This window comes from Suricata suricatta, chromosome 15 (genome assembly GCF_006229205.1).
Source record: "Suricata suricatta isolate VVHF042 chromosome 15, meerkat_22Aug2017_6uvM2_HiC, whole genome shotgun sequence".
Taxonomy (NCBI): domain Eukaryota; kingdom Metazoa; phylum Chordata; class Mammalia; order Carnivora; family Herpestidae; genus Suricata; species Suricata suricatta.
This window is the reverse complement of record NC_043714.1, coordinates 47,859,254-47,886,911: the sequence shown is the minus strand read 5'-3', so window position 1 is coordinate 47,886,911 and position 27,658 is coordinate 47,859,254. Positions and strand designations below refer to the sequence as shown.

At 36.4% G+C, this 27,658-nt stretch overlaps 1 protein-coding gene across 1 annotated transcript in view; it reads right to left on the bottom strand.

The window, feature by feature from the left end:
- Positions 1-27,658, bottom strand: part of ZFPM2 (zinc finger protein, FOG family member 2) — a 450,548-nt gene that overhangs the window by 206,443 nt on the left and 216,447 nt on the right. Inside the window, exon 4 of the mRNA XM_029923854.1 lies at positions 20,175-20,293. Within this exon, the coding sequence (XP_029779714.1) occupies positions 20,175-20,293 (119 nt within the window). The remainder of the gene's footprint in view (positions 1-20,174; positions 20,294-27,658) is intronic.

Below are 27,658 nucleotides of genomic sequence, written 5' to 3'. Positions count from 1 at the left end.
GGGCTGCCCCTTTATTATTGATGCAGGTGCATTTATTTGTCTTTCTGCCCACTACATCCGTTCTAGTTATTTCTATGTTTTGATCTAATTAGAGTATTTGTAAACAGGTTAGTTTTAGCTGTTGAATGAGGTTAAATACGTTTGATGTTTGCAGTCTGCCAGACATCTAATAAATTAATATCCATCACAACTAACAGAACAGTTTTGTTTATATTCTTTATGTCCTTGGCCCAGCTTTAGGATATTCTTTCGGCATGACGTAAGGCATCTTAATGCAGAAATGGTTCAAAGTAGCTTTTCAACTTCTAAATGTAAGATCACTGTACTGCACTGATTTCATTCATTCTTCGGCCTCTATGCCCTGGTACACAAAACTCATGTTTGTCACTTCATTATTTACTTCTCAAGGATGTGAGGAATACATGCAATCTAAAAAAGAGTTAAGATACCTTTTTTAACTAATTAATGACAACTTAATGGACAAAATGGCATCCAATAGAAGATTTTGTCTTTTATAAGGTCTGTTGTATAAATCCATTGCAACTTACGAGGTTTTTATGATTATTACAATGAGCTAAATATTTGCATGAAAAAAATAGTGGTCATTAGTCCAAATAATTAACAGAACACAAATGATTCTGCTAGAAACCTGCTTTTAAACTCTAAATAGGTCACTACTCCCTCTCCCTTTATAAAATAGAGATGACAAGTCCTTTTCTTACCACCATGATACAACATTTAAAGTTAAGCAAATAATACAAAGGTATTAATTAGTAAATGTGGTCAAAAGAATGTTTCAGTGATTTTTTTCATATGTATCAAAAGCAAAATTGGGATTTTTACTATGATTTTTCTTACTTATATTCTATCCAGACTTTTCTGGGAGGGGGAAGAGCCAAACTGTATCTTACTTTGTGTTTTTCTTCTCAAATGGGTGATTAATTACAGGTGCTGAAATCTTTTGGATAATCATCCAAGATGAACGTGTCCCTTAAATTGGCAGGACATAGAGAACTCTAAACCCTACTAGTTGTTAACATAGTAAAGCAAAACAGAACATTCTACACCTTGTATCTCGTCTAAAAATAATGCAGTCATTGACCTTAACCTTATCAAACTGGTCCCATCATCAAGGTCAAATACACAGTAAATAACTTCAGTTGAACATGAATATATCCTAAGTATTTATGATACAACTCTATCTGTACTTGCATTTTTCTATATAAAATGTGCTCACAAAAATTAATTTTTAGTAAATTAATTTTGAAATGGATTAATAAGATTTAGTAAAGATTTCAGATACAAAGGATATCTATTCACTCTTTAGTCTTCTGAGAGCCTCCATTTCCACCTCAACACCATAATATACAATATACATGGACAACTCCCAAATATGTATCTAGAGAGACCAAAAACAGTAGTTGTTAGCATATACCCTCATATGATTGGAGAGATTCTCTACTTTACTTTGACCAAAGAAAAGAGGACATATGGGAAGCAATTCAGAAAATTTTTAGACCCTAATTATTTAGGAGGGACATCACTGATGGCTAATGGATGAATCCTGAGGCTGTCTACTAAATCCAGAGAATCATTTGACATCTGTGTAGCGCAGATGAAGAGATAGCAAAAGCACAGGTGTGGTGCTAGTTTTCCAGACTTGGAACACTTCACGAGAGTTAGCCATTGGCTTGGTTCACAGAATGGCAGGAATGTTAAGCAGACAAAGCTCTATTTGAATCTCTCTTAGAGAGATGCATCCTGCTACCACGATGCCTCCTGTTCATTCACCTCCCAGTTTCCATTTTGCAATAACAGATGAAACAAAGAAAGGAAACTACTATCTGGAAGAAAAATCATCAGTTTGTTGAAAAACATGGAAATACTGGTTTTTGTTTCTTCACGCACTAAGGGGGTTTATGCGAAGAGAGAGCAAATGCCACGTAGTGAAACTCAGGGCTGACTCTGTTGCCAACAGGCTCATCACTATTTTTCATCTTTGTAACACGTACCCACAATATACTCTTTTTCTTCAGCCTGCTAATCAGGGCAGGGGTACCTGATAGTGGATGGCTGACTAAAGAAATCAAGATTGAACTTATTCCCTGAGGCACGCAGTACCCCAGATCAAAGAGTGCAGATGTGGCATCCTGAAAATGCAGTCCCACTGATCTCGCCTCTCAACTCCCTGACACAGGCACCAAAGACAAAACAGTGGTACCGTCTCTCTTTAAAGAGGGAGCAAAGAATTAGAGGGAGAATTTGGAGATCTGGACTGACTGAATTAAATAAATTCTTTTTAAAAAGCATAGGACTAATTTTTACCTTCTAACCTCAAGGACAAATTAAGAACAGCCATGTTGGATGCTAAATGCTTAAACCTAAGATGATCTCTGTGTGCATGAATGGACAGAATTTCATCTGGCAATATGGATGTATTAAAAATGCAATGCAGTTTATTTCTAGAATTTGACAGAAATACTGGTATTAAAACATCTTTTTTTTTTTAAATCTGCAGCACCTTTAATTACACTGTCATTTAAAAAACTTTTTTTTAACTATTTCAGAAGTCATATTTTATTGAGTGCATGCTTAATAGACAATATTCTAAAGAAGGATCACCTACCATTTCATAAATAAGAGCACACAGAATAATAACAAACTTCATCCTGATTTAGGATCAGATTTTTAATGGCAGAAAGAGCATTATAAATATCAATGGAAACTATAAAAATGTAATTAATGCCTGTGGAGTTATGAAGTTACCTCTCTTTTATCAGTTTTCTAGTATATTCAATTGGATTCAATTTATAGCATTCTCAAAGCATTATAAGGAAACGCAAGCTCCAACTTAAGCAACTATAGTGAGCATTCAATCATTTCACAGTGGATTCTGCTTTATTTCCACATACCCCAAAGATATGAAAGCACTTCTCTGTTACCAATACAGTATTAATAGTAATGTCCATGCGCAGTGCTGATAAAATCTAATTCTTTTACCAGATGAAGTTCACTAGTTAAAAAAATTTATTCTATTATTTCACAATTGGTCAACATGGATCATGTAGATTTTGAGATGAGTCACATCTGCAAAATGGAAGCAAGTCACTGAGAAACTTTTTCTTTTAATGTTTATTTTTGAGAGAGAGAGAGAGAGAGAGAGAGAAAGCAGGGGAGGGGCAGAGAGAGAGGGAGACAGAGAATTTGAAGCAGGCTCCAGGCTGCCAGAGCAAAGCTGGAGGTGAGCTAGAACTCAGGAACCATGAGATCATGACCTGAGTTGAAGTGGGAAACTCAACTGACTGAGGCACCTAGACACCCTATTACTTAGAAACTTTTAAGTGCTATGTACATTATGAATATTTTGTATTAGTTGATGGTTAAAACACATTCAGCTCACATTATAATGCATTTCAGGAGCAACTAGAGCAAAACGATATTGCAAAATAAGGTAAGTTAAAGTTAGATTATGGCAACTGATCAACTAAAATGGACTGTATTTCTTGTTTCTACTGATTTCCTTCTTTTCAATGTTGAGATAACAGCATACACACTAGCAAAATATAATTAACTATCAAGAAGTTTGCCACTAAAACAAAACATTCCTTTGGATGCTGTCAAACCAACTGAACTCAGATGGCCTGCATCTCTCTTCAAGCCTTCAGTGGCTATGGAGGTATAAAAACAAGAATCAAAAGACTGAGTACCCTTTTTTCCTCTACAAAGTGAGTGGTATGTAAGGTTTGCAATAAATATTAGCAATATCTTATAATAAATTACTGCCAAATCGCTTTATTTCTTTTTCTAAAGTTTTCAAAATTTTTTAAATTTAATTTTGAGACAGACAGAGCATGAGAGGGGGAGGGGCAGAGATATAGAATCCAAAGCAGGCTCCAGGCTCTGAGCTGTCAGCACAGAGCCCGACGCAGGGCTCAAACCCACAAACGTGAGATCATGACCTGAGCTGAAGTCGGTCGCTTAACCACCAGAGCCACCCAGGTGCCCTTCAAATCACTTCATTTCTTAAGACTAGAGATAAATACTAAAATTAAAGATACAGTTCCCATCCCAACTAACTTGTTGAAATCTTGTATAATCACAAAGTACTTATTATACTACTTCAATGAAAATTATAGACAGTTCTCTTAATTCCGCTTCACAAAGAATAGAGAATAAAGAGAAATGAAAACTGACAGAAAATCAAATAATATGAGAGAGCTTTGAGTTTTATTGCTTGCATATTTTTTTCATTTCCCACCTTTTCTTTTCCTACCATATTTGTCACTAATATGATTGGGTCTCTCTATAACACTCTAATTGTCCAAGAATTAGAAACATCTTTTACATCCTGCAGATTTATACACCTATATGTTCTACACTTGTTCTAAATTACCTATGAGAGTACATAAAATATTCTTATGATAATTTGGCAATTATGTGTTTTGCTATAAGTTAAAATAATAAAATTATGAGAAATTATGAAAATACAGAAACATTATCATTATTTACAATGTTGCCTAAGCTATGACAAGAAAAATATTAGGTAATTTTGTGTGACTCATTCAACGACACAGGGGTACTCGACTTCATGAAATTGTTTTATTTAAGAAAGTTAGGAGGGAAAATAAATAAAATTAACATAATAATCTTATTTGTTGACTTAAAAAAACAACTATTGTGTGTGTGTGTGTGTGTGTGACTCCATATACACATATGTGCCTGTATGTCAATGATTATGGCTTTTTCTGTGTAATGTTAGTTCAAAGCAATACATAAATTCATAAGTATTCATAGATATTTGAATAGAATTCAGTTATATTTAAATACTCATCCAAGATGTAATTCCATTTGAGAAGGATTCAGATTTTTGTTTCCGTACTTCTTAGCAGGGTTCCTGACTTACAGTACACGCAATATTAGTCGTTTTCCTTCAAGATGTCTCACACAATGTATCTAATAGAGGAATAGATGTCAGCCATTCAACAGCTTGTAAATAACGGCAGGGAGAGACCATGCAAACAGGTATGGAATAATATTCTACAGTCCTCTCATTTGTTTGTAAGAAATATTAAAACACACACACACACACAACTTGGAAAGCACACAATCTGATTAGTTAGTGTGACCATAAAATGGGTCCACCTCCTCTATCTGGTCCTGAATGTAACCAACGGCCTGAAGTTTAGATTGCTCCCCCTTCTAGCAAGTTTACTGAATGATTAACATCAAATAAAAAGAAATGACCATATAGGAAAATCTGATTGCTCTTCATGAGTGAAAACAATGAGTATTATTATCCAAATAAATCTATCCTTCCAGCGCTTTTTGGGGGAGAAAAAGTTGTGCTTTAAAAGGACACTGGTAAATATGTCACCTTCCTTCTGGTTTATCTTTACGTGCAGACATTCTTTTAAACAAAAGTTAAGAGTCTGAGTTCAACTCACCAAAACAAGGAGATTGAAGTTGAAGAGGGAGTCTCCCCTATCAGCCAGGCCTCAGCTGAGGGGGCACGCTTCACCTCCAGGCAACTAAGTGCCTGAGTGAGCCCTGGACTCTTCATGGTACGTGAGGTCGTCGCCTACCATTCATCTCTCTGACAACCGCTTTGTTGTTTACTCTTTATGCCTGTATGCTTATTTAGAACATGCTGGAGTAACAGTGAAATGAGTGAAAGAATAAACCAGCAGAAGATACTTAAAGATATAACAGCCTGTTGACAGGATGCCAACTTTTCTGGCCCCCATTCACTAATTCTTCTCCATTTTCATTATCATGGTGTGCTACAAAATACCGGCTCTTCGATTTTGCTGGATTAGCTATTTTTCTTCCTGGGTAAGAATAATTTTATTTTAGCTGTCCTAGGAACCATAGATAAGTTTCTAAAGCTCACTAGACTTCTCTTAGCTAAATGAACTTGGGGGAGGGGAAGACATTTAATGTAGATTTTTTTTTTAAATCCACAGTAAAAATAGCACATTTATCCCCTTTACAATAATCCCAATAAATAACAAAGGTACATTAGGCTCCAAAACAGCCTAACTGAACCATATGTGGATCCACAGGCCTGCCAAAACGGAATCAGCATTATACAAGATAATTTCATATTTCATCTACCCATAAAATAGGAACTTACAGAATATAAAATGCATTGGCCACCTGCACAGAGCTTGTGAGGACAATGATATGGAAACTCACTGTCAGCCGATTCAAAGTGACCTCCATCCAGACTCTGGGAGGTTTCTTGAGGTTTTCTTTCTTTCTTTATATTTATATTTTTATTTTTGTCTTTTTGACTTAGATTGTCTAATCACAGATTAGAGAGAGCAACTTAAAACAGCATCTTGAACCTCATCCCCTCTGACAGTCACAGAATTCCACCATTACAGTATTTCCTTAGAAAATCTTCGAGAAGCAGCAGCAGGTTTGGCACCAAACCCTTAGGATCCCATTAGGGCCTCTGCTGTGTTCCCAGCGCGTCTAGTCCAACACGGCACACTCTACTCCCGCAGATGCTCTCCAGAGCCATTTGGAATCCTCTTTCCCTTATCAGGCTGATACAGACCTGCATCATCCTTGGAGCCCTCTGACAGGGGCTACAACAATTGGGGGAAGGGGGGATGCAACTGTTCATTGTTTTCTTTCACAAAACCCTGCCACAGGGCGCAGATTAACACCAAAAAATAGATGGCTGCAACCAAAGAGAAACATTTTTCAGAGTGCCTCCACCTGATTAATGAAGCAAAGGAGCTGACCACCGTTTGGCGCCCATGATGCACTCTCCCGCCCGCCTCCTCCTGGCGTACCCGTGAGATGGGGCACACTTCTACCAGTGTCTGCCTCCTCTGAAGAGCTGTCATGCTCATGAAGTTTTGAAGGAAGGCAACAGTTATCAAATTGCCCATGTTCCTTGTTGAAAATATTCAGGGAAAGGAATAAACCTTCTTTTCACCACCATTGAACTTTTTTAATGAAGGAAAATGCTTTCTTTTTTTTTCTCCTTCCTCTTATAGATACTTCATTCAACATGTACTTGGACCTGATGCTTATCTTGGATGTGTGTGCGGACATCACTGGGCACCTCACGCAGACTAATGTGCTACACATGCCTGAGTCAGAGTGACTTTAAATGCTGGGTGGTAACACCACATCCGAGATTAGTGTCAGAACCCAGGGGACTCTGGTTGTTTCTGTCCACGGGACAGTGCTCACACGTAGGGTAATGAGAAACAAATGGTGTTTGACTTCTTAGTAAAATCTAAAACTTAAGGCACGGGAAATGCCTCTGCTCTTGCGAACTCTGTGCCCATTTCTTCATATTTCATGGTATGTCACTGCCTATGTTAGTGACTGCCTCATTCACTCCATTCTATACCGAACTCTAACATGCCATAAATAACGAAAGAACTGAGTTAACATTTTAAAATATGAACCTAACTCAAAAGTGAATCAGACAGGGTAAATTACTTTTCCAATTGTCTGAAATCACCAATCACATACCTCAGAAATGCCGTCTGAAGAATAACTTCTTACAAGAAGAATACACAAAGAAGCCAGGATAATTCAGAAAGCAGTCTGACCACTTAACCTTTCTTTCTCTTCCTCAAAGTATATGCTTTTGCTCTGCTTCTGTGGTGACCGTACTTAGATGGTAAATACTCTAAGCACATACCTTGTGTCCCTAGAGTACTTCTCTAGACTATGAGTTCTCAGAATACTCATGCCAGCTAATCAGCAAGTGTATGTATCTGTGTGTGTAGAAATACATGTGTGCACATGTGTCTGAAGATGTATATGTACAATGACAATGAAAGTGCTCTTGAAATATGTTCAGAGAGAGGACAGAAGAGAAAAGCCTGAATGTACTGCATAGTGGGGTGGTGTTTAAAGAAATGGGTAATCTATTCTCTATTCATGGGCATCATAAAAAGTAATCTAGGTCTGTATAACCATCTGTATGTTTTTTTCAAAGTGGCTAAATGCATGTAATTTTATATAATTTTACAACAACTCTATGATGTCTAGCTGGCATAATAACATCCATTTTATAAATGAAGAAACGGAGAGCATGTGTGATTACCCAAGATAGCACATCCACTTCGGATGGAAACAGTCCGAAGTAGGATCAGCTACCCTGACCACATCATGGGCTCTTTTCCATACTTTCTCTCCCATCTTTGATCTTTACAATGTGTTACTGTAGGCCTCTCAAAATTACTGAAGGACAAGGAACACTCAGCAAACAACCTGCTTCTGGTTTCTCATTCCCAGTAAATTTGGCAGAAGTCGCATTTTATGTATTTCAATTCATCTTTCTCTGTCCTCCCAATTTCTGAGTAAGTTAATCAAGAAGTTACTAATCACCTTCCATGGGAGAAACCTTATTTAGCCTCAAAAGTAAGAATAAAATAGATCTCATCTTCATAAATGTCTTTTACTTATCAGTTAATTTTTGATTTTGGTGATGATACTTTATAACATATGACAATATTTCTGGTTCCTATTCACTCGGTTTTCTTTTGTGATTTCTCTTATTGCTGTTAGTGTTCAAAAGTATTCTTCATCCAGAGGTTGGGTAGCTATGTAAATGAAACTCAGTGGTAAATAGCCTCTGAGCTGGCCCCATTGAGCACAACCTTTGGTTTCAATCGTGGTGCAATTCTCTGCCCTTTGGTGTGGGCTTCACTAGTAACTGAATTCTAATGAATAGAATTTAGTAAAAGCAATGGACTCCTACTTCTGAGATCAGGCTACAAAAAGGCTGTGGCTTCCATCTTAGGCTTCTTCTCTTGCTCAAAGAGAAGCCAGCTTCTGTGGTGTGAGTTGCTCTATGGAGATGCCCATAAGGCAAAGAACTAGGTAAACAGACTTGCTAGTGAGCTTGCAACCCAATCTTCCTGTAGTTGAGAGTTGGAGGACACCAAAGCCCTGACTGTGACTGCAGCCTTGTGAGAGACACTATTCCAGAGACATCTAGCTAAGCTATGCTCACATTTCTGACTCTCACAAACTTAAAGAGTATGAGAAAAAGGCCACAAAACTTACACACATAGCCCTATGTTTGCCTCATGAGCACCTGATCTTTATAACAGAAAGAGATAGAACACATATAAAAAGGCACAAAAGACATACAAGTTACTAGAATCAAGAAGCCACGGTTTTGCCAAACGAGGCCAAAGGATTTTGAGGAAAGTAATGTAAGAGTAAATGAGTAATAAGGAATTACTTTAAATTTTACGTGGAAATTAACAAAGAAAAGACATGTTCATTCCAAAAGAGAGTTTCTCAAATAATTAAGTTTCCAAGAGCATTTAAGAAATACTACTTTTTCTCTTATTAGAAATACATGCAAAAATTCTTGCCTCTGGATCATCACACGACATTAACATAAAGCCTTGTAGGAGTGGCTTAAACAAGGTCACACTTGCAAACTTTCCTATACCAGGAAAACCTCATGATGGTAAAAATTGTCAAAGATAACTGAGAGGTATTATTAAATTATATTTGATTAATGGTATCCTGGGAATACCTACTCATAGTTTAAAAGCAAAGTCTAATAGTTTATAACATATTTCAATAGATTTCCCTAAGTCACATTGATTTTTAAGACCAAACAGAAGAAATATAAAATTGCCTATTTTTCCACAGTTATCATATTGATAAATGAATGTATTGATTATCATTCCTAGCCGAGACCACTGCTAAATTCCCATAACACTGGACCAATATTTATTGTATCCATGCAAATCATTGGTAAAAGTGTACATGCCAAACCATTTGTTTGAAAAGGACTTGTGGAATGCCAATTCTTCAAAAAAAAATCAAGGAGAAAGACTTTAAAATTCAAGGCATGCCAGATATGTCAGCAACTATCAGAAGAAAACTTTGATCAACTTTTCAAACTGTTTCTCACAGTGCTTTCTCATTTTAACCTCTCCTCCAGCCAAAACTGTTTTCTGAGCTTTATATTCTATAATCTGTGTTATGAAAACAACAGAGTTGTATTTTACAAAATACTCCCTCACCACCCAGGAATTTGACAGACTCCCCTTGGGGAACAGAGACTCTTTTTCCATCCCCTGAGGGACCACAGAATGTGAAAAAAATGCGCAGACAGGAACAATTTCACAAAAAGTGTCTAGAGCTATAAACCAATAGCCAGACTTTGTCTTTGACGCCTACATTTCATGGGAAAGGTAGTACCACTCATTGTTCTCTTCAAATTTATACACAGCTTCTTAGTAGGACAACTTTGATCACAGGATGATACGAACAAGTGAACTCCTCATAGATACTGAATAAATTAATACAGCATAACGTGGAGTCATTTTAATAACTCCTAAAAAAGATCATCTTCAATAAAAGTTCTCCTTAAATTCTAGACAAAGGGGACAGTGAATAATCTTACATGAAGAAAATGATTCTTTTTGTTTATTCAAACTTGGCCTAAGTATAGGTAAATAGGTTTAGCAATATATCATGATTCAAAGGCAAAAATGTGTTTAAGTATCAGGCATAGGTAAGTAAGGTATAAATTAACTGTCTACATATGAGGGAGAATTGTCTTTGTGTTCCCACCTTTCAAAGGCAAGTCCAAATGTAAAGAACCTGGAAAGACTTCACCATCAGAAGAAACAATACATCAAAGAAAGACTGAGATTAGCAGAGAGATTAGCTACACACAAAAGGCGTATCTTGGAGGCAGGTACAAATTATCAGGAAAGGCACAATTTATATTTTCATTTCAACATTATATTCTCATATTACAGTATAACTCCATCCACTGCCAACAACATCACTATGCCTACAGTGTAATACCATCAGTCCCTTCAGATGCATATGCAACTGACTTATCTGGTTTGCCTCTGTAGAGATCTGAATTGTGAAATAACTCTTTTGTGCTTGGGTTCTTCCTTTCTGACTCACATTCTATAGGATGCCTTTACCAACATGGGATTCCATGCCAACCTCTCCCCCCTCCTACAAACAAACAAATAAATGAACAAACAAACAAAAAAACAAGAAACCTACTCTAGTTCCAAAAACCAGATGAATGTGTCACTTTCTAAGACTTTGCTGCTTTAAATGTCTTGTCTTATGCCTTCATCGAGCAGCTTCCACTCAGTTTCCATTAATTCTTCACAAAGCAGACAGAGTTTAAGAGAAGCCAGGATCTTGGCCTCCCTAAGGGACAAATCTACAACCACCATCAATAATGAATTTCACCAATGCTTCCCAAGGGGAAGAGGGTACAATTAAAAAGGTTATAAGTCCTTGCACTACTAGAACCTAAGGGCATCGTGAATGAAACTGGCTTAAGCCCAATTAGAGGAATCAGTACATTTGTCTTCTCTTGGAACAACCCTGCTCTTACGGTTCCCATCAATTCAGTATAAATCTGACTGATCTTATCCAAGAAGTTAATAGAAAATTGCTCACAGTGGGTGACTGCCACCTCAGTTTCCAAGCAGAGACAGATGGAATTTCCCAGATGGTTTGTCACTGGAAAGAGCGAGGCTGGATGAGACTTCACAGAAAGCATGGTAGAGCAGAACACCTTCTTGGCCTTCACCCATGTCATAGTGAGGGATCTAAAACTGATTCTCCTGTAAACAAATCATAATTGCCTCAAAGGGCTCAACACATCATCCTTCCTAACTGTTTCAGGGGTTGCAAATCTTACACTGAAACTAGTCAATATTTATCAAGAAACCATCATGGGCATATCTCCTTATTGGTAAAAACTGGAGAAACATATAGTTATCCTGCCCTGCTGAATCTCACACTCAACAGAGATTATGAACAAACATAAATATATAAACAAACAAAAAACAGACACGAGATAGTATTGACTACAGTAATTGTATGGCTAAGTTGGGCAGATGAAGCAAGATCCTTGCAGAAACAAAAGAAATGGGTATGAAGACTGAGGAAAAACGCAAGGATCTTGAATAAAGAGATGTGCAGTCCATGCAAAAAAGTAGCTACCTTTTATGTAGGAAATGGATGATTAAGTCTTTGGTGTTGTAAAAGCAACTTCATTTAAACATAACCACCCCCACCACCAAAAAAAAGAAGAGGAAAAAAAAAAAGTAAAGAGGTATTAAGCAGGCTGTGTTGTAGCCTATGAACAAGTAATATATTGTATCATTTATCTTGAATGTATCATAGATAAGCTGCTATATAACGACTGCCACTTCAGATAGCTGTGAAATTAGGTGATTAACTAGTTGTTACTTAATCTTTTAATTTCTGTATAAGTCTAATTACATGAAACAGAAGTTGGTGTTTTGATTTTTTACTTTGCTTTTCTGTTTTGAGTGTCATTGCAACTACTGTAGTGTAAACGATGGAAAATAATTGCATATGTTAAAAAAATATGAAACTTTATAAAGTAAAAAAAAATAAATAAAATTTTTAAACTAAAAAAAAAAAGAGATGTGCATCATTCACTAATACTAGAGAGAATTTAAAGGAAAGAATTGATTCTTTAAAGGTTATTTATTGGGCCTGAGCTCTAAGCCAGACATTGCTCTAGACAGGAAGGATGCAAAGATAAAAGACAAGGAGCATATGGTCTGCAAGGGAGACAGAAAAAATAAAGACACAATTATGTGATAAATGCTCTTATCCTAGTAAAGCTAGAGCATCATGGGGACACTTGAGGAGTCCATATCTATTCCAGATTTTAAGTAAGGTCTACTTGAGCTGAGTCTTTAAGTAAGAATTGGGGGTCAGTGGGATAAAGAGGAGTGAGGGGTGGAACACAGGGCTTTCCAGGATGATGAAATAGCGTGGCCAAATACTGAGAGATGTGAGAAGAGAGTCTATTGTCTTGTGCGCTTTAGGATAATTTTAAGCACAAAGAGTGACACCACTTTTGTTTTTAGGACACACTGTGATTTGCATAAAGGAAAAGGAGACAAGAAGGCAGGCAGAAAAAAAAAGGAGAAGAATATTATGATAATCAGGAAGAAAAGAAGGAGGTTTCATTTAAAGTGATGGTAGCAGGAACAGAAAAAAAGAGCAGATTTGAGGAAATCAGAAGTTATAGTACCTGGTTTTGGAAGTAAAACAAGAATCCTGAAAGATGAAGAAAGAAACCAAGGGTAGTAGTTACAGGCAATAAAGGAGAGGGATGTGTGTGTATGCACTCATATGTGTGTGATTATGTGTATAAATACACATTTGAGCTATAAGAGAAGAAGTGGTAGAAATGGAGAAAACAAACAGAATAACATGTAGAATGAACTTCTTGCAGAGGTAGGAAAGGAGATACAGAGACATAGGATCAAAGGTGATTCCAAGTTGAAAGTCAGGGAGAAGATCAGAGAGGCAGTTGGTGGAAACAGTACTAAACTCTCCTTGTGACTATTTAGTTGGAGAAAGTCAGTAGGAAAGGCTTACAAAACAGTTGAAATGTGCTATTAGAGAAAGGGTAAAAAGCCAAGGTTAGAGATTTTTTAATTTAAATGTCATTTGTAAATTAGTAGCTGAAGCTTTGCTAGTGGATAAGCTCCCTGGGGCTCTGGGAACAGAGGGAGAAGAGAAGAAAGGCCAGAGTGTTTTGGGAAACATGCACAGTTAAATTCAAAAGAGCCAAGACCCAGAGAGAAATGAGAAGTAGGAAAGTATGGTAGTCCTGAGCCTAGATTAGAATGAATATTAAAAAGGAAGAGATCTTTCCCAATGTCAACATCAATGAAAAGAAATGTTAAGACGCCACAAAAAGTAATGCCTCACCAAATTATAAATTGTATCATTGACATGGTGGAGATTAGAGGATATGGGTAGGGTCCAACAGAATGCTCATGGTAAGGAAAGCCAATTAGATTTTTATTTTAAAGAGCATTTATTGAATCTCTATTATGTGCCAGAGGCAGAGATCTAAAACTGAGTAATAAAAACTTTCAAAGAAATCTATGTTCTCTAGAATCTCAATGATAATTTGGATATTACTTTCAAATTTACGTCATTATCATCAGTTGAAGTTTCCCCAGAACTTACCATGAAATTGATTCAAGTGCAACCAGTCCACTGGGGAGGCAATCTCACAAAATTTCAGTAGATGTATGGAGAAGCAGGAAAGAGAAGGAACGCCATAAAGAATGCATTATAAAGCCAACTGGAGTTCAATTCCACTGGCAAACTCTTTTAAGAGATGGTGTAAAACACTTCTCAGAGCTAATGCAGAGGCAAGGAAGAGGGCGTATTTATCCACCAATTTCTGTCCCTCATTGGTTGAGCATTAGTTCTGGAAATATTAGTTCTCCAGCACATCTAGTTTGCCTGGCTTGCAGCGAATTTGCTCTTGAGGCTAGAAAAAAAGCCCCCTAATAGAAAGTCACAGATGTTTCCACTATGCAGCCTTTGACTACACAGATGAATGCTAGAGACATTTGGGTAGGGTGTACTTGCTATAGGATGTGTATGTACAACACGAAGCTTGAAGAATATGGCAATGAATAGGATCAGAGATTGGTACTTGAAGAGTCAGAACTAGAAGGGGAGAAACAGATACATCTAAAAATTCTGACACTTTCCTATGATATGGAACAGGAACCTCTAATTCCTTTCCCAACCACATTTTAAAAAATGGTTTTTATTTATTTTTGAGAGACAGAGAGAGACAGCGCAAGCAGGGGAGGGTCAGAGAGAGAGGGAGACAGAATCTGAAGCAGGCTCCAGGTTCTGAGCTGTCAGCACAGAGCCCGATGTGGGGCTTGAACACACGAACCGTGAGATCATGACCTGAGCTGAAACCAGATGCTTAACCGACTGAGCCACCCAGGCGCCCCCCAACCACATTTTTACAATGATAACGATCTTAAAAAGTTTAAGGTACAACTTAATGCCTGTATTATTTGATTATTAAGGCAATGAAATGTTGCCTATGGTACCCTTTATAGATGTATTTCCCATTTGTAGAATTCAATGTCACGAATGTCCTATGAGAACATAAAACAATCTATCCTGATTGAGCAGGATCAATAAAATGAGAATTCCCTATTGGGTTTTCTTTATTGAATTTAACAGGTTGTGATGAATTTACTATGAAATAGTTAAGTAACGTAGGACTTTCTATTTGTGTTCTATTTAATGAAGTATGCATGTTGTATAATTCCAGCAGTTGGCTGAACTAGACTAGTTAGCTACTGACAGTTGATATATTCAAAAGCAAGGAAGGGCAAATGTCACTTAAATTGCAGACATCCAATCTTCCAAATAGTCATTGTTGTTTGACACTTATTAAGCCCTCATTATGTGCTAGCATATGATTTAGCATATTGCAAAGATCTTTGGAGAAAATGGAGGAAACTTCAAAAGTACAACATGGAAATACAGAAATTCTAAAATACCTCCAAAACAGATATTGACCATAATTTAAAGTGATTTTTAAAACATCTTCCTTGTCAGTAGTCCTCTGAATAAAATTATAAGACTTTTAAAAAAGTGATGTTTGTGTCACCATAATAGCATTTAATGTAAGTTATTCCTTGGCACAGAAGTGGGATGTTGGAGACAAGGTTAAGGCGCACTCACTGGCTAACAGTCTATTGAGGGGGGTACAATCATACCTGAAAAACCTGAAACAATATATTGTAGACTTTTGGAGGCTATGATGCTTAATTTTGTGTGATAACTTGGAAGGTATTTTATTTATTTAAAAATGTTTTTTAATGTGTATTATTTTTGAGAGAGAGAGAGAGCATGCAGGGGAGGGGCAGAAGAGAGAGGGAGACACAGAATCTGAAGCAGGTTCCAGGCTCTGAGCTGGCAGTACAGAGCCTGATGCTGGGCTTGATCTCACAAACCACAAGATCATGACCTGAGCTGGAGTTGGATGCTTAGCTGACTGAGCCACCCGAGTGCTCTTTGGAAGGTGTTTTAGATTAGACTAACATTTGAATCAGCCAACTTTGGATAAAGCAGATTGCCCTCTGTAATATTGATGGGCCTCATCTAACCAGTTGAATGCCTGAAAAGAACAAAAAGACTGACCTCTCTAAGCAACGAACTTTATTATTGGTTCTTCTGGGTCTCTGCCTACTGGTCTTTGGACTTCTAACTGCACTGTTGTTTCTCCTAGGGCTCCAGCCTGCTGGCCCTCACTGAAGATTCTGACTGGCCAGTCTCCATAAGCCAATTCCTTACAGAGAATGTCCTTTATCCCTCTCTCCTATCTCTCTCTCTCTGACCCATATCTGGCCCAATGAATATATTAACCACATGTTATTGCTACTATTGAATCATTAAATGATACATGAAGTATCAAAAAAGATAATGAGGTGTGGCCAAATGATTACTTATTTCTATGTCCAGTGTGTTACTTAATTCCAAGAATAACTTTTAGTCAACTCAACTTGTTTGGTGTTTCGACATAGCCTGTATTTCTTGAAATGCTCTCTACATATCCAAATGCCTGGTCTGCAAAGGCTTCCTGCAGAAGGTGGCATATTGCTAATGCACTTCAAGATGGGAACTTGAAAGATATAAAAAGGATTTGACATCTGGCATGGTGGCTCAATTAATTACTGTGTTGGATTAATTAGTGTGCTGAATCTCCCGAGCCAACACCATGAGTCTGAGCAGACTTACATCACACTGGTTGGCGAATAGGCGCTGTAGGAGTGTGCTGCTTCCAAATTTGATTCAACGTTGGGTGAGGAAGGGTTAGGAGGCTATATATTTTATGATAAAGAAAATTTATCTTCAGGACATAAAATACACATGAAAGTACTGTCCAAATTACCAAGGTAATGAAATTGCAAGAGTCTTTGAATTAACTCATAATCATGCCAAGTCTATGAATTACCATAAAATATTTTTCCTAAAGTAAGAAAAAAAGGGCATAATTCTAATCATTGCATATTTTCTGCAGTTTTTTATATATAAATTTAGAATTTATGTAAAGAAATCCCAAACATTTTTATTCTGTGCAAATGATGTTACACATGCTTTTGAGGAAACAGTGTGGCATGGACATTAAAAACACAGATGCTGGGGGCACCTGGGTGGCTCAGTTGGTCAAGCATCTGACTTCGGCTCAGGTCATGATCTCATGGTTCGTGGGTTTGAACCCAGTGTCGGGCTCTGTACTAACAGCTCAGAGCCTGATGCCTGCTTTGGATTCTGTGTCTCCCTCTCTGTCTCTGCCCCTTCCCTGCTCATGTTCTGTCTCTCTCTCTCTCTCTCTCTCAAAAATACATACACATTAAGCAATTTTTTAAAATACAAATGCTGGAATCAAAAGGTCTGAGCCTTTATTTTCTTATCTATTAAACACTATTTTAAATAGGCACAAATTCTGGTTTCTTTTGAGGATTAAATGAGTGAATCCATTTCAAATTCTTTATACAGTGGCTAGACAAGAATGAGTATGTGGTATATGTTAGCTAACTGTTCTACAGTAGGAACGGTAGTACTCCAGGGAGTACTAGGAGTATTTGATTACATAAATTCAGAAGTAAATTCTGGAAAAGAATTCTATTACAAAAGAAAAGTCTTTTAAAGTACATTTTGGCAAAGCAGCTAAATTAAAAAAAATTTTTTTTTAACATTTCATTTATTTCTGAGAGACAGAGTGAGACAGAGCATAAACAGGGGAGGGGCAGAGAGAGAAAGAGACACAGAATCCAAAGTAGGCTCCAGGCTCCGAGCTAGCAGTCAGCACAGAGCCCAATGCAGGGCTCAAACTCACAAACCGTGAGATAAGATCATGACCTAAGCCAAAGTTGGACACTCAACCAACTGAGCCACCCAGGCGTCCCTAGCTAAGGTTTTAAATAGAGAAAATTACTATAGTTTAAGGAAATAAAATGAATCCAATATTGAAACCCTAAGGCAAAAGGATAAAACTAGACTACTAGGATTATTTTCTATAAAACAACTACTACCCATTACTAGGTTTTGATACTCTGTAGAGTATTCATAGTCTTAAAATAGTATCAAATAGTGTCAAAATTCTTCATATCTATAAGCTGAATCCTTTAAAAATATTAAATATGCCATAAAATAGCCTTAGATTAGTCCAAGAATATTTAAAAAAATATCTAAGAAACAGGAAATTATTTCATTGAAATTAACCTTTCACAAATAGATTTATTTTTCACCCATCAAAATTTAGCAAATGCTAAAAATGTATAATTGTACTACCCTACATATATACACACATATATAAATACATAATTACATAAATATGAAAATTTGAATTTCCATATGGATATTATTATGATGTAGTCAAAAGAAACCATTTATTTTTACTTCAGTAATAGGTGCTACTGCAGTGGCAGTCCACTTCTGAAGAAATATCAGGGAAATAACTAGAGATTGTGTTAGTGACGATAGGCAGTGATAAATAAATATCTTATTGCCTAAAACATTTTTTAAGCTAGAGAACCAATAGAAACGTCCAGATAAAAATGGGTTTAAAATAGCATTTAACCCAACCTTTGATGTTTAGACAATCTTCCTCTTGCCGTCACTTGAGAAATCGGCATGGAGAATATTATTCTCTCAAAGGAATCAACAGAACAGCCTACTAACAACTCAACCAACAAAGGCCTGCAGTGTTTGTGAGGCCACATCGCAAAGCCTTTTTCAAGGAGGTAAAATGGACCACTAGGAATTAAGTTGCCCAGATTATTAAATTTTTAGCTTGGTCTAACAACTTGTTCAGTTCTTAAACATATGTGAAATCGTCTTCTTCATCCTTTTATGGATAAATATGTAGATTTAAAAAGTAAAAATCACACCCTAGAATCTCCCATGTCGTTTAAAAGTTGGGTGACACAAATATTTCCTATTTATTCCAATCATTACTTGTGGTTGAACCAATAACCTCCGTGTCATCCATTGGTCACTGAAGAAGCAGAGATCCATACATACCAGTTTCTTTCATTCAATAACTTGAAGAAGAAATTTCTTTCATGTAATAAATTGAAGAACTCAGTGTTCCTGAGTTCAGTACATTTGTCCAAACCCCTCTGGGGGTTTTTATGGTCCCACAGGGTAGAGGGAGTCATTTAGCAGTTTTATATATATATATAAAACTTGTGGATCTTCTAAATAATATAAACCATTTGTCTCCCCAAGCTTTATCACTTGTATTATCACTTAAATAAGAAAGGTCCTAATGTCCTAATCCCTGAAACTTGTGAATGTTACATTACATGGCGAAAGGGAATTAAGGAAGCAGATGGAATTAAAGTCGCTAATCAGCTGACCTCAAAAGAGGATGATTATCCTAGATTACCCAGATGGGCCCACTATAATTACAGGTGTTCTCAAATGTAAATGAGGGATCCAGAAGCCTCAGAATCAGAATGTGGATGTGAGGAAGATTAAATCAGCCACTGTTGGCTTTGAAAAAAGCAGGGACCCTCGCAAGAGCTGTGGAGAGCTTTGAGAAGCCGGAAAAGTGAAGGAAACCGATTCACCCCTAGAGACTCCAGAAAGGAACTCAGCCCTGTAGATGCTTAGTTTTAGCCCAGTAAGATTCATTTCAGACCTCAGACAGGCACAACTGCAAGATGGTACATTTGTGGTGTTTTAAAGCCACAAAGTTTGTGGTAGGTAATTTGCTAGGGCAGCACCTGAAAACTGAAGTATCCAATTAAGAAATGAAGTTTAAATGTATCCACACATGCCATCTTTCCAGTATTTTGTAAAACAGGAGTTAATCAACTATCCATATAATCTTACCTAGAGGTAGATTTTGCAGAGATTTTACAGAAAAAGCTAATAAAAATTATGACACTAATCATTCATCTTTGCTCTAAAAGGTACAAATAGTATTACCAAGGAATAACAAGGTTGTTTATTTCTTGTTCCTCATGTAAACCTGTAATGTATGACAATTAGTTTGTGTCATCTTAAAAATAAAAGCATTTGTATATATTATTAAGTGTGAGTAGTATTAGTCTGGCTAAGCAGATAAAGAAACAACCTTATAAATTACATTCCTAAATAACCATTTAGTATGATTAACCTGTTTCCTTCTAAATTCTGCGTATATTACTGTCAGAGACAAACCACTTGGAAAATCTCCAAGTTTTGTGGTCCATGAAAAAGAAAAACCAAACTGTTATTTTCAGTGATTTCCCTGGGAAGCAAGCAGAGATCATTTCTGAGCTATGACAAAATACTGAGGCAACCATCTCAGAATATCCACCTACCAAGGAATTATTATTCAGGTCCATCTTCCCAACAAACGGTCCCCAGGTTGTCCCCACAGGAAGTTGCTGCCGACTCTGGATTTTTCGCTCCCCGTCTTTCTGAAACACCTCCAGCTCTCCTGCAGACAATGAAATGAAAACAAGAGGTGTTTAGAGTACCTTCACGTGTGCTTTACCCACAGCCACCTTTTTTTGTGTTTGCTTTACATACACAATATTCTTGGAATTCATATACAGAGAATTAATTATGCTTGTCTGAAAAACAACCGATCTTGTGATCCTGAAAGCAAAATAAAACTTGTCCTTATAATTGTATTCAGATTTAGTCCAATTTCTTTTTTGCACCTTTTCACACACATCATCCACAGAAGTAAACTCTATTTAGTAACTCCTTAAGAACCTGAAATAATAACACTCTTCTGAAAGCACTGCTCTGATGCCAAAACAGACAGACAAAAAACATTAGGACAACGGCTTAGAGGTAAAATTTTTATATTTGATCACCAAGGTACCTAAAAATTAGAATTAAAGACATAAACCTTACTCATTAACTTTATTATAGTTATTCAAGACTCGTGGTGAGCAACATTTGGAGAGTATTTGAAAGTACGTATTAGTTTTTTGCAGTTACTACTAATTTCAGGGGATAAAATATCTACACGTAAAAATAGTGGAGATGTATGTTTTCCCAAATTAAAAAAAATTGTTTAATTAAGCTCATTACATTTTTTATATTTGGTATTTGATGTCGATTCTATGTTTCCACAATAATGTGGATAAAAAAACAAACAAGCAAACAAAAAAAAAACCTTATGAAACAGCCAGTTTAGGATGGTCTTCCTCCTTTGATTCCCTCCAAATTATTATATTAGGATCATTAAAGCGAAACAGGAAGTAAAGACGGTACACATATTAGCATAAAATAGGAATTCATCAAATGCTCACTTAAATAATAAATGAATTAGGGGCGCCTGGGTGGCTCAGTTGGTTAAGCTTGTGACTTCAGCTCAGCTCATGATCTTGAGGTTGATGAGTTTGAGCCCTGCATCAGGCTCTGCGCTCTGGGCTCTGTGCTGACAGCTTAGAGACTGGAGCCTGCCTTGGATTATGTGTCTCCCTCTCTCTGTCCTTCCTCTGCTCATGCGCGCGCTCTCTCTCTCTCTCTCTCTCTCTCTCTCTCTATCTCAAAAAGAAACATCACAAAATTTTTTAAATAAATGAAAAAGAAAGAAATGAATTAATAAAAAATAAATAAATGAAGTCTTCGAAGTTTCAAAGAATCGCCATCAGCCTAAAAACTCTTTAGAGTAAACAAAATCTCAATCAGGAATTGGAGAATTAGAGTCTTTCCCTTTAAATAATAAAATCTATGATATTACTATCCTGATAGTATCACTATACCATATTACCATGGCAAAAGCTTTGTAATATTAAGATATTAATCTTAATAATATAATTTATTAGTTCTTTTTATTGGTATTTCTTCTCAACCTGCTCAAGAGTGACATGAAAGTGGAGAGGAATGGATGAATAAGAAGTATAAATGGAAACCATATACCATAGAGAGCTGAGGAAAGTTTTAAATAAAATAGAATGTATTCAGTAATGACATTTTCTAACTTATATATAAGTTATGGTAGGTAATTTAGCATAAATGTTTTGTCTTACTATGTATGACCTTGATTTCTTTTCAAGTCAGTAACGATCTTAAATATGTAGATTTAATCTTGATGATTTAAAAAAAAATTTTATGTTTTTTAACTTATTTTTGAGACAGAGAGAGACAGTGTGAGCAGGGAAGGGTCAGAGAGAGAGGGAGACAGAATTCAAAGCAGGTTCCAGGCTCTGAGCTAGCTGTCAGAACAGAGCCTGACGTGGGGCTCGAACCCATGAACCATGAGATAATGACCTGAGCTGAAGCCGGATGCTTAACCGACTGAGCCACCCAGGCACCCCAATCTTAATGATTTTAAAAGCAATACCATCAACCTGAGATGACATTTGTGTCACCTCTGTTTAAGAGTTAAAATAACAGACATCACTTTTTATGTTTTTATTACTGCTCATCCTGAAAACCAAAGAAAGTATGTAAACCACAATCAGCTAAAATATTGAGTGTTGTTGACATCGTGTCCATTACGAAATATAAATTTATCTGTATCGGGACAATGAAGATGCAATGAAAATAACAATTCCATGTCCACAGTAAAAAAACGTCACTTTAAGAACTACACCTTCATTCTCCCTTCTTCGCATGCCCCTTCCTGCTCCTACTTGTCAAATACACGAAAAATAGAAGAACTCATTAAACTCATTAAATTGAGAGACAACACACACCTCTGCCCTCCTGGTTTTTTTTTTTCATTCTGATGTATCAGTAGCTACAGATGATCAGCAATGAGGAAAATGGACCCCAAAATGATTCAATGTTCTAAGCCTCTGAAATATAGCTTTATAAGCAGAATACTTAGAATAAATAATACATGCTTAAATATCAAGTCAAGAGTCCAGGGAATATGGAACAACAATTTGTTTTCTCTTTGTAGAATAACAAACCCATTTCTGAGATTTTCCCCTGAAAATGTTTTCATCCTTGTACAATCTTTTTGATTAGTGCATTGGAAGCAGGGCCCTTATTCCCTAAATTCTCAGAGACAGAGCCTAGCTAACAATTCAGTATGATGTCGAAAAGGACTTAGTGGGAAATGTCCCACAATGTATTCCTTCATATTCAAAAGTGATAATATAGTGATTTAAATCTTTAAGATTTTATTCTATTTGAAAAGAGACTGCTTAATTTCTATCTGATAGGAGTTCTTTGAATTTTTCAATGATACTTAAATTTTAAACAATTTCTTTACAATTTACCATTTCAAGATAAAATACATTTCAATCCCTCAGCTAAACACTGATTAAGAATATTCTTTTCCACATAAAAATGATGACCAAATAATTTGCTTGTTTTTATACACTAAAAAAACAGTCATGTCACATTTTAGTGATACCAGAGAAATCAGAGGATCTTTGAAAACCTTTTAAAAAAGGAATTCATTCTCTCTCTCTGCCACTGACATTTTTCATTTGAAAAGGGTTCAGACTCAGTCAAACAGTGACTTCTTATCTATACCTGTGGATTTACAAGTATCTCAGTCTTTTAATGGATTAAGAACTACAAACTTAGGGCAGATCATAAAGTGATACCCAAATATCTCCAAAGTTCTTGAGGTGTCTTTGACTCTGCATTAAAATTTTAAGCAAACTAAAACTACTTTTATGAGCTCTTAAACATGGCCATAACAGAAAGTCCAGTAACTGTTCAAGCCAACAAGTCAATCTTTTCAACTTTACTAGGCAAACAGGCAAATCTCAGTCTCCTTTCTTGCTTATCAAGAAGTTATTTTGAGGTTTAGGAAACTCCATTCTTTTGCTGAAGTAGTTAAATAAAACTATCCATTTATTCACAACAATGTGATAGAAAACCACAAACACATTGAAAATAATTAGCATGTATACACTACCAAAGCTACACAGGTTAATGATAGCAAGAGAAGACATTTATAAGTGGAAGTTATATTTGATTTAACTTAGATGTTGCTTAACAATATAATATTTAAAAATTTTTAAAGATAAATAAGTGTCATGAAATAGAGGAAACATTATTGCACCAAAAATAATTAACTTTTAGTCAACTCGATCCAATAATGAACTAAATGGCCTTGAAAATGAGTTATTTGGCTTCATCATTGGTAGACAATTTTGCACTCACTTGCTACTTGGTAAGGTGCCCTGATACCATGATTTTCTTTCCCCAGATATGATATATCACGAGAGGTAGAAAGAACCCTGGAATGGTGGGTCAAAGTCCCAGGACCAACAGCTTATCATAAAAATAGATGTTTAACTTAAAAAGACAGATATTTCAAAATCAGAAAGCAAAGTTCCAATTCCTGTTTGATTTCTTTATTCATTCTTTTCTGCCTCCTTACATTACCTTATCGTTCTTTGATTCTACTAATATTTATTGGGTATCTACTAAATATCAGACCATGAGTTATGGTCAAACATAAAGCAACAAACCAAAGAAGCCTGGACCTTCAACAAATTTCAGGAAATGTAATCGATTCATAAGGCTTGGGAAGCAGACACCAGAGAACCCAGTGATTATTCAGATTTTAGGAGTTAGGGAAGGGAAAATCCAACAATAATGTTCAGGTATCTGCTTAAACAAATGGGCCAATCGTCATATATCTCTGAGATAAAGAACAAACATAAACAAGATTTAAGAGTAAGATGAAGAGTTAGATGTTGGAAATATGGAGGTCAAAGTGGCTGTAAGGAAGGCAAGAGGTGATTTTAGGTGGGCAAGTACAAGTCTGGGACCCAGAAGCAAGGTCTTAACTAGAATGACAAATTTTGGCATTTTATCCACAAGTGAAAACCAGCTGGTATATGGTAATAAAAGCCTGGTGTTATTAACCCAGGACAGAATATATCACAATAAAATAAGAAGACCTAAGACAGAGTTCCAAGGATCGTCAAAAGCAGAATGATAGAGGAGCAGGCACAGAAAACTAGAAGTGCGGGAGGATAAAGGAGAAACCGATACAGCAGTCAATGGGCTGACTGAGAATATGAAGGAGAAGGGATCAATCAAGTAATGTGAAAATTTATGAAAGTGAGATAAGACCCAGAAAGATAGCTTTTTAGGAAATGGAAATCATGAGTATGCAGAGTGAAAGGAGTTTGGTAGAAGGAGAAGCCAGAACACAGGTTGGAATGAGTTCAAAACTGAATTGGAGAAGAGTCCGTTGAAAAAGGATCCTGAACAAGTCCTCTACCCCTCTGAACTTCAGTTTCTGCATATAAAATGGGAAATACAGTATTTTCTTCATATAACTGCTGGGAGGATTATTTCACATCATATCACATGCAAAGTGCCTCATAAATACTTACTACTTCCCCCACAAAAACACTGAAGCTTTCTAGGAGCATGTCCACATACTTGCATCAACACATGTGACCATTCACCAGTGTCTGTGGTCACATTCCCTCTTCACATTTCTATCCAAAATACACACCATACTTTGGCTTATCTTCCTTTCAAGTATCTTCCAGATTCACCTTTCTTTCTTTCTTTCTTTCTTTTTTTTTTTTTTTTTTTTTTTTTGGTATGGGTGGGTCACCTTTCTTATCAGCATTCCCCAGGTTTCATCAACTCAGATGTAGACTTCCAGTCAGTCTCAATTCACTCTACAGCTCCAAATCCCTATCAGCATAAACACACTAAAACTCCATGGTCACCAACTCACTCATGCTATAAGTTCCTTCACTAGTGCCTTTCTGACCATCCCAACTGGAGTTTTTATGCCTGAATCTTCACCACAATGTTGTTCCATGGTGTCTGCCTCACTTTCTGTTTTGCGACTCAGAACAGACTCTTCTTCATTCGAGATCAAGAAAGTCTCCTCACTGTACCTTTCTCCTCATGTCCAGGTTCACCATCACATTTCTGAGAACTGTTCTTATTACCTGGCACACACACTATACTTCTGGCTGCCTTGATAAACTCTATTAATGTTGCAAGATCAAACCCAAAGCTATTCTCTCACCAGATGTCTCTGAATTCCAGAAATAAACCCCAGCAACTGAGTTCTCCTTCCCTAGTACCCCCATGGCATTTATATTCCAATGATACACAGTTTTGCATTTAATTATTCCCAGGTGGTTTCTCTTTGATAACCCTTTTCACCTCAACAGGAATATAAATAAGCACATTGTAATACAGGTATAGTTTTAAATTTCTGTTTATCCTTTGGTAATCAATATAGTTTGTGACATGTGGTAATTGCAAAATATAAACTGAACATAGTTGATTGTGTGAAAATTATAAGTTCATACACTTATTTTTAGTACAGTTAAAGTTGATTTTAAGAACAAAAAATGTTGTCTTAGTGTGTCTTGTCTTTGTAATACAACAATCATACATTTGATTTGTTCAGCATTTTACTACATTTACTTCTGTTACCTCATCTATAAATTATGGAGCAGGATGAAAACTAAAGATTTTTCCTCTCATCTCAGTTCATATTTTTTGTAGCTATTCTTCAAAAAGAAGCCCCCCCCCTTTTTTAAATGCTGGGTAAGTTCACACAAAATATTTGAGACACATAGGATGGACTAATCAATTTTGGTAAAAGATAATATTGTTAGTGCTGAGGACTGTTTCTCTTATCTTCTTGATAATGCATACTTTTAAAAGTCTGTGATTACTCAAAGACTTATGATAGCCTCACTTAAAAAAAAAAAAAAAAGCCCTAAGTCTGAAATCACTACCAAACATACTGCAGCTTTTAAGATATCAACTCACTTTTTTGTGCAAATAAAAGAAATTCACTGGTGGAAAGAAATACTTAAAATCAAGAGAGATACCCTCAACTCTTATTTTGTTGAAAGTACAACCAAGCCATTGTTTTGTTTCTTTTAAATAGGTCCTTTTGATGGCTCTTAATAAAGCGAAGTTTTTGAAAACTGTAGTATACCAAAGGGAAACAGACGAGATGTTGGGTCTTTTAGCATAGTTATCAGCAATCATGCTTCGACTGAATCCAGTATTAAGTTGATGACATAAATGTATACGGTATTTACAGAACATCCCTTAACTCCAGGCTCAGATTTCATAGGCCATGGTTGCAAATAAATGAGATGACAGAAGATCATATTTCATTTGCTGAAAATAAAATTTGGATTGGTTTGAACTTGGTTTTACATATATAACCAAATTTTAAAGCAGACCACATGAATTAGCTCATAATGTTTATCAGGCCTTCCTATAACAGAAGGCTATAGAGTCAGAACCCATATTTATATTTTCTTCATGGTTGGAAAACATTATACATCATGGTATCAAACATGGACAGCCCCGAAGTCATGCTGAGTTCAAAAAGCGCTCAAAGATTCTAAAAATCTCAAAACATTTTCAAAGTCAGCCAAGGTGGCTGAAGTATGGCAGAGCTCATGCTATTTTATGGTTTAACCATTTGACGGCTGCCCGCCAGATACACAAGAGGGTGAGATGATCATTTCACTGCTGATTATCTTCACAGCCAAAGTGCAGTTCTGCCACCGCGTCTGTTTCCTCGGGCATTAATAACAGCATGTTTCATCTGCATTTTAAGACAAATAGGGCTATTTATATTATGCTATGTTGAGCCATCTCAAAAGCATGTTTTGGCACAGGAAATGATAGTTCTTGGTAAGTGGCTACAAATCGCCTTATAGGGATACCTTTTCTAATTTTCCTTCTCAATTTTTGAGTCATACAGTCATAACACATACTAAACTACAGTTTTGAACATAAACTTGAAATACGACATTCCCTATTCAAGTGCTCCAGTCAAACCCTGATAAATCAGGCTGGCCATGCAGTGATCTTATCCCTTCTGACTCTTTAATAAATCGAACCTTGTAAGTTCGTACTGTTGGAA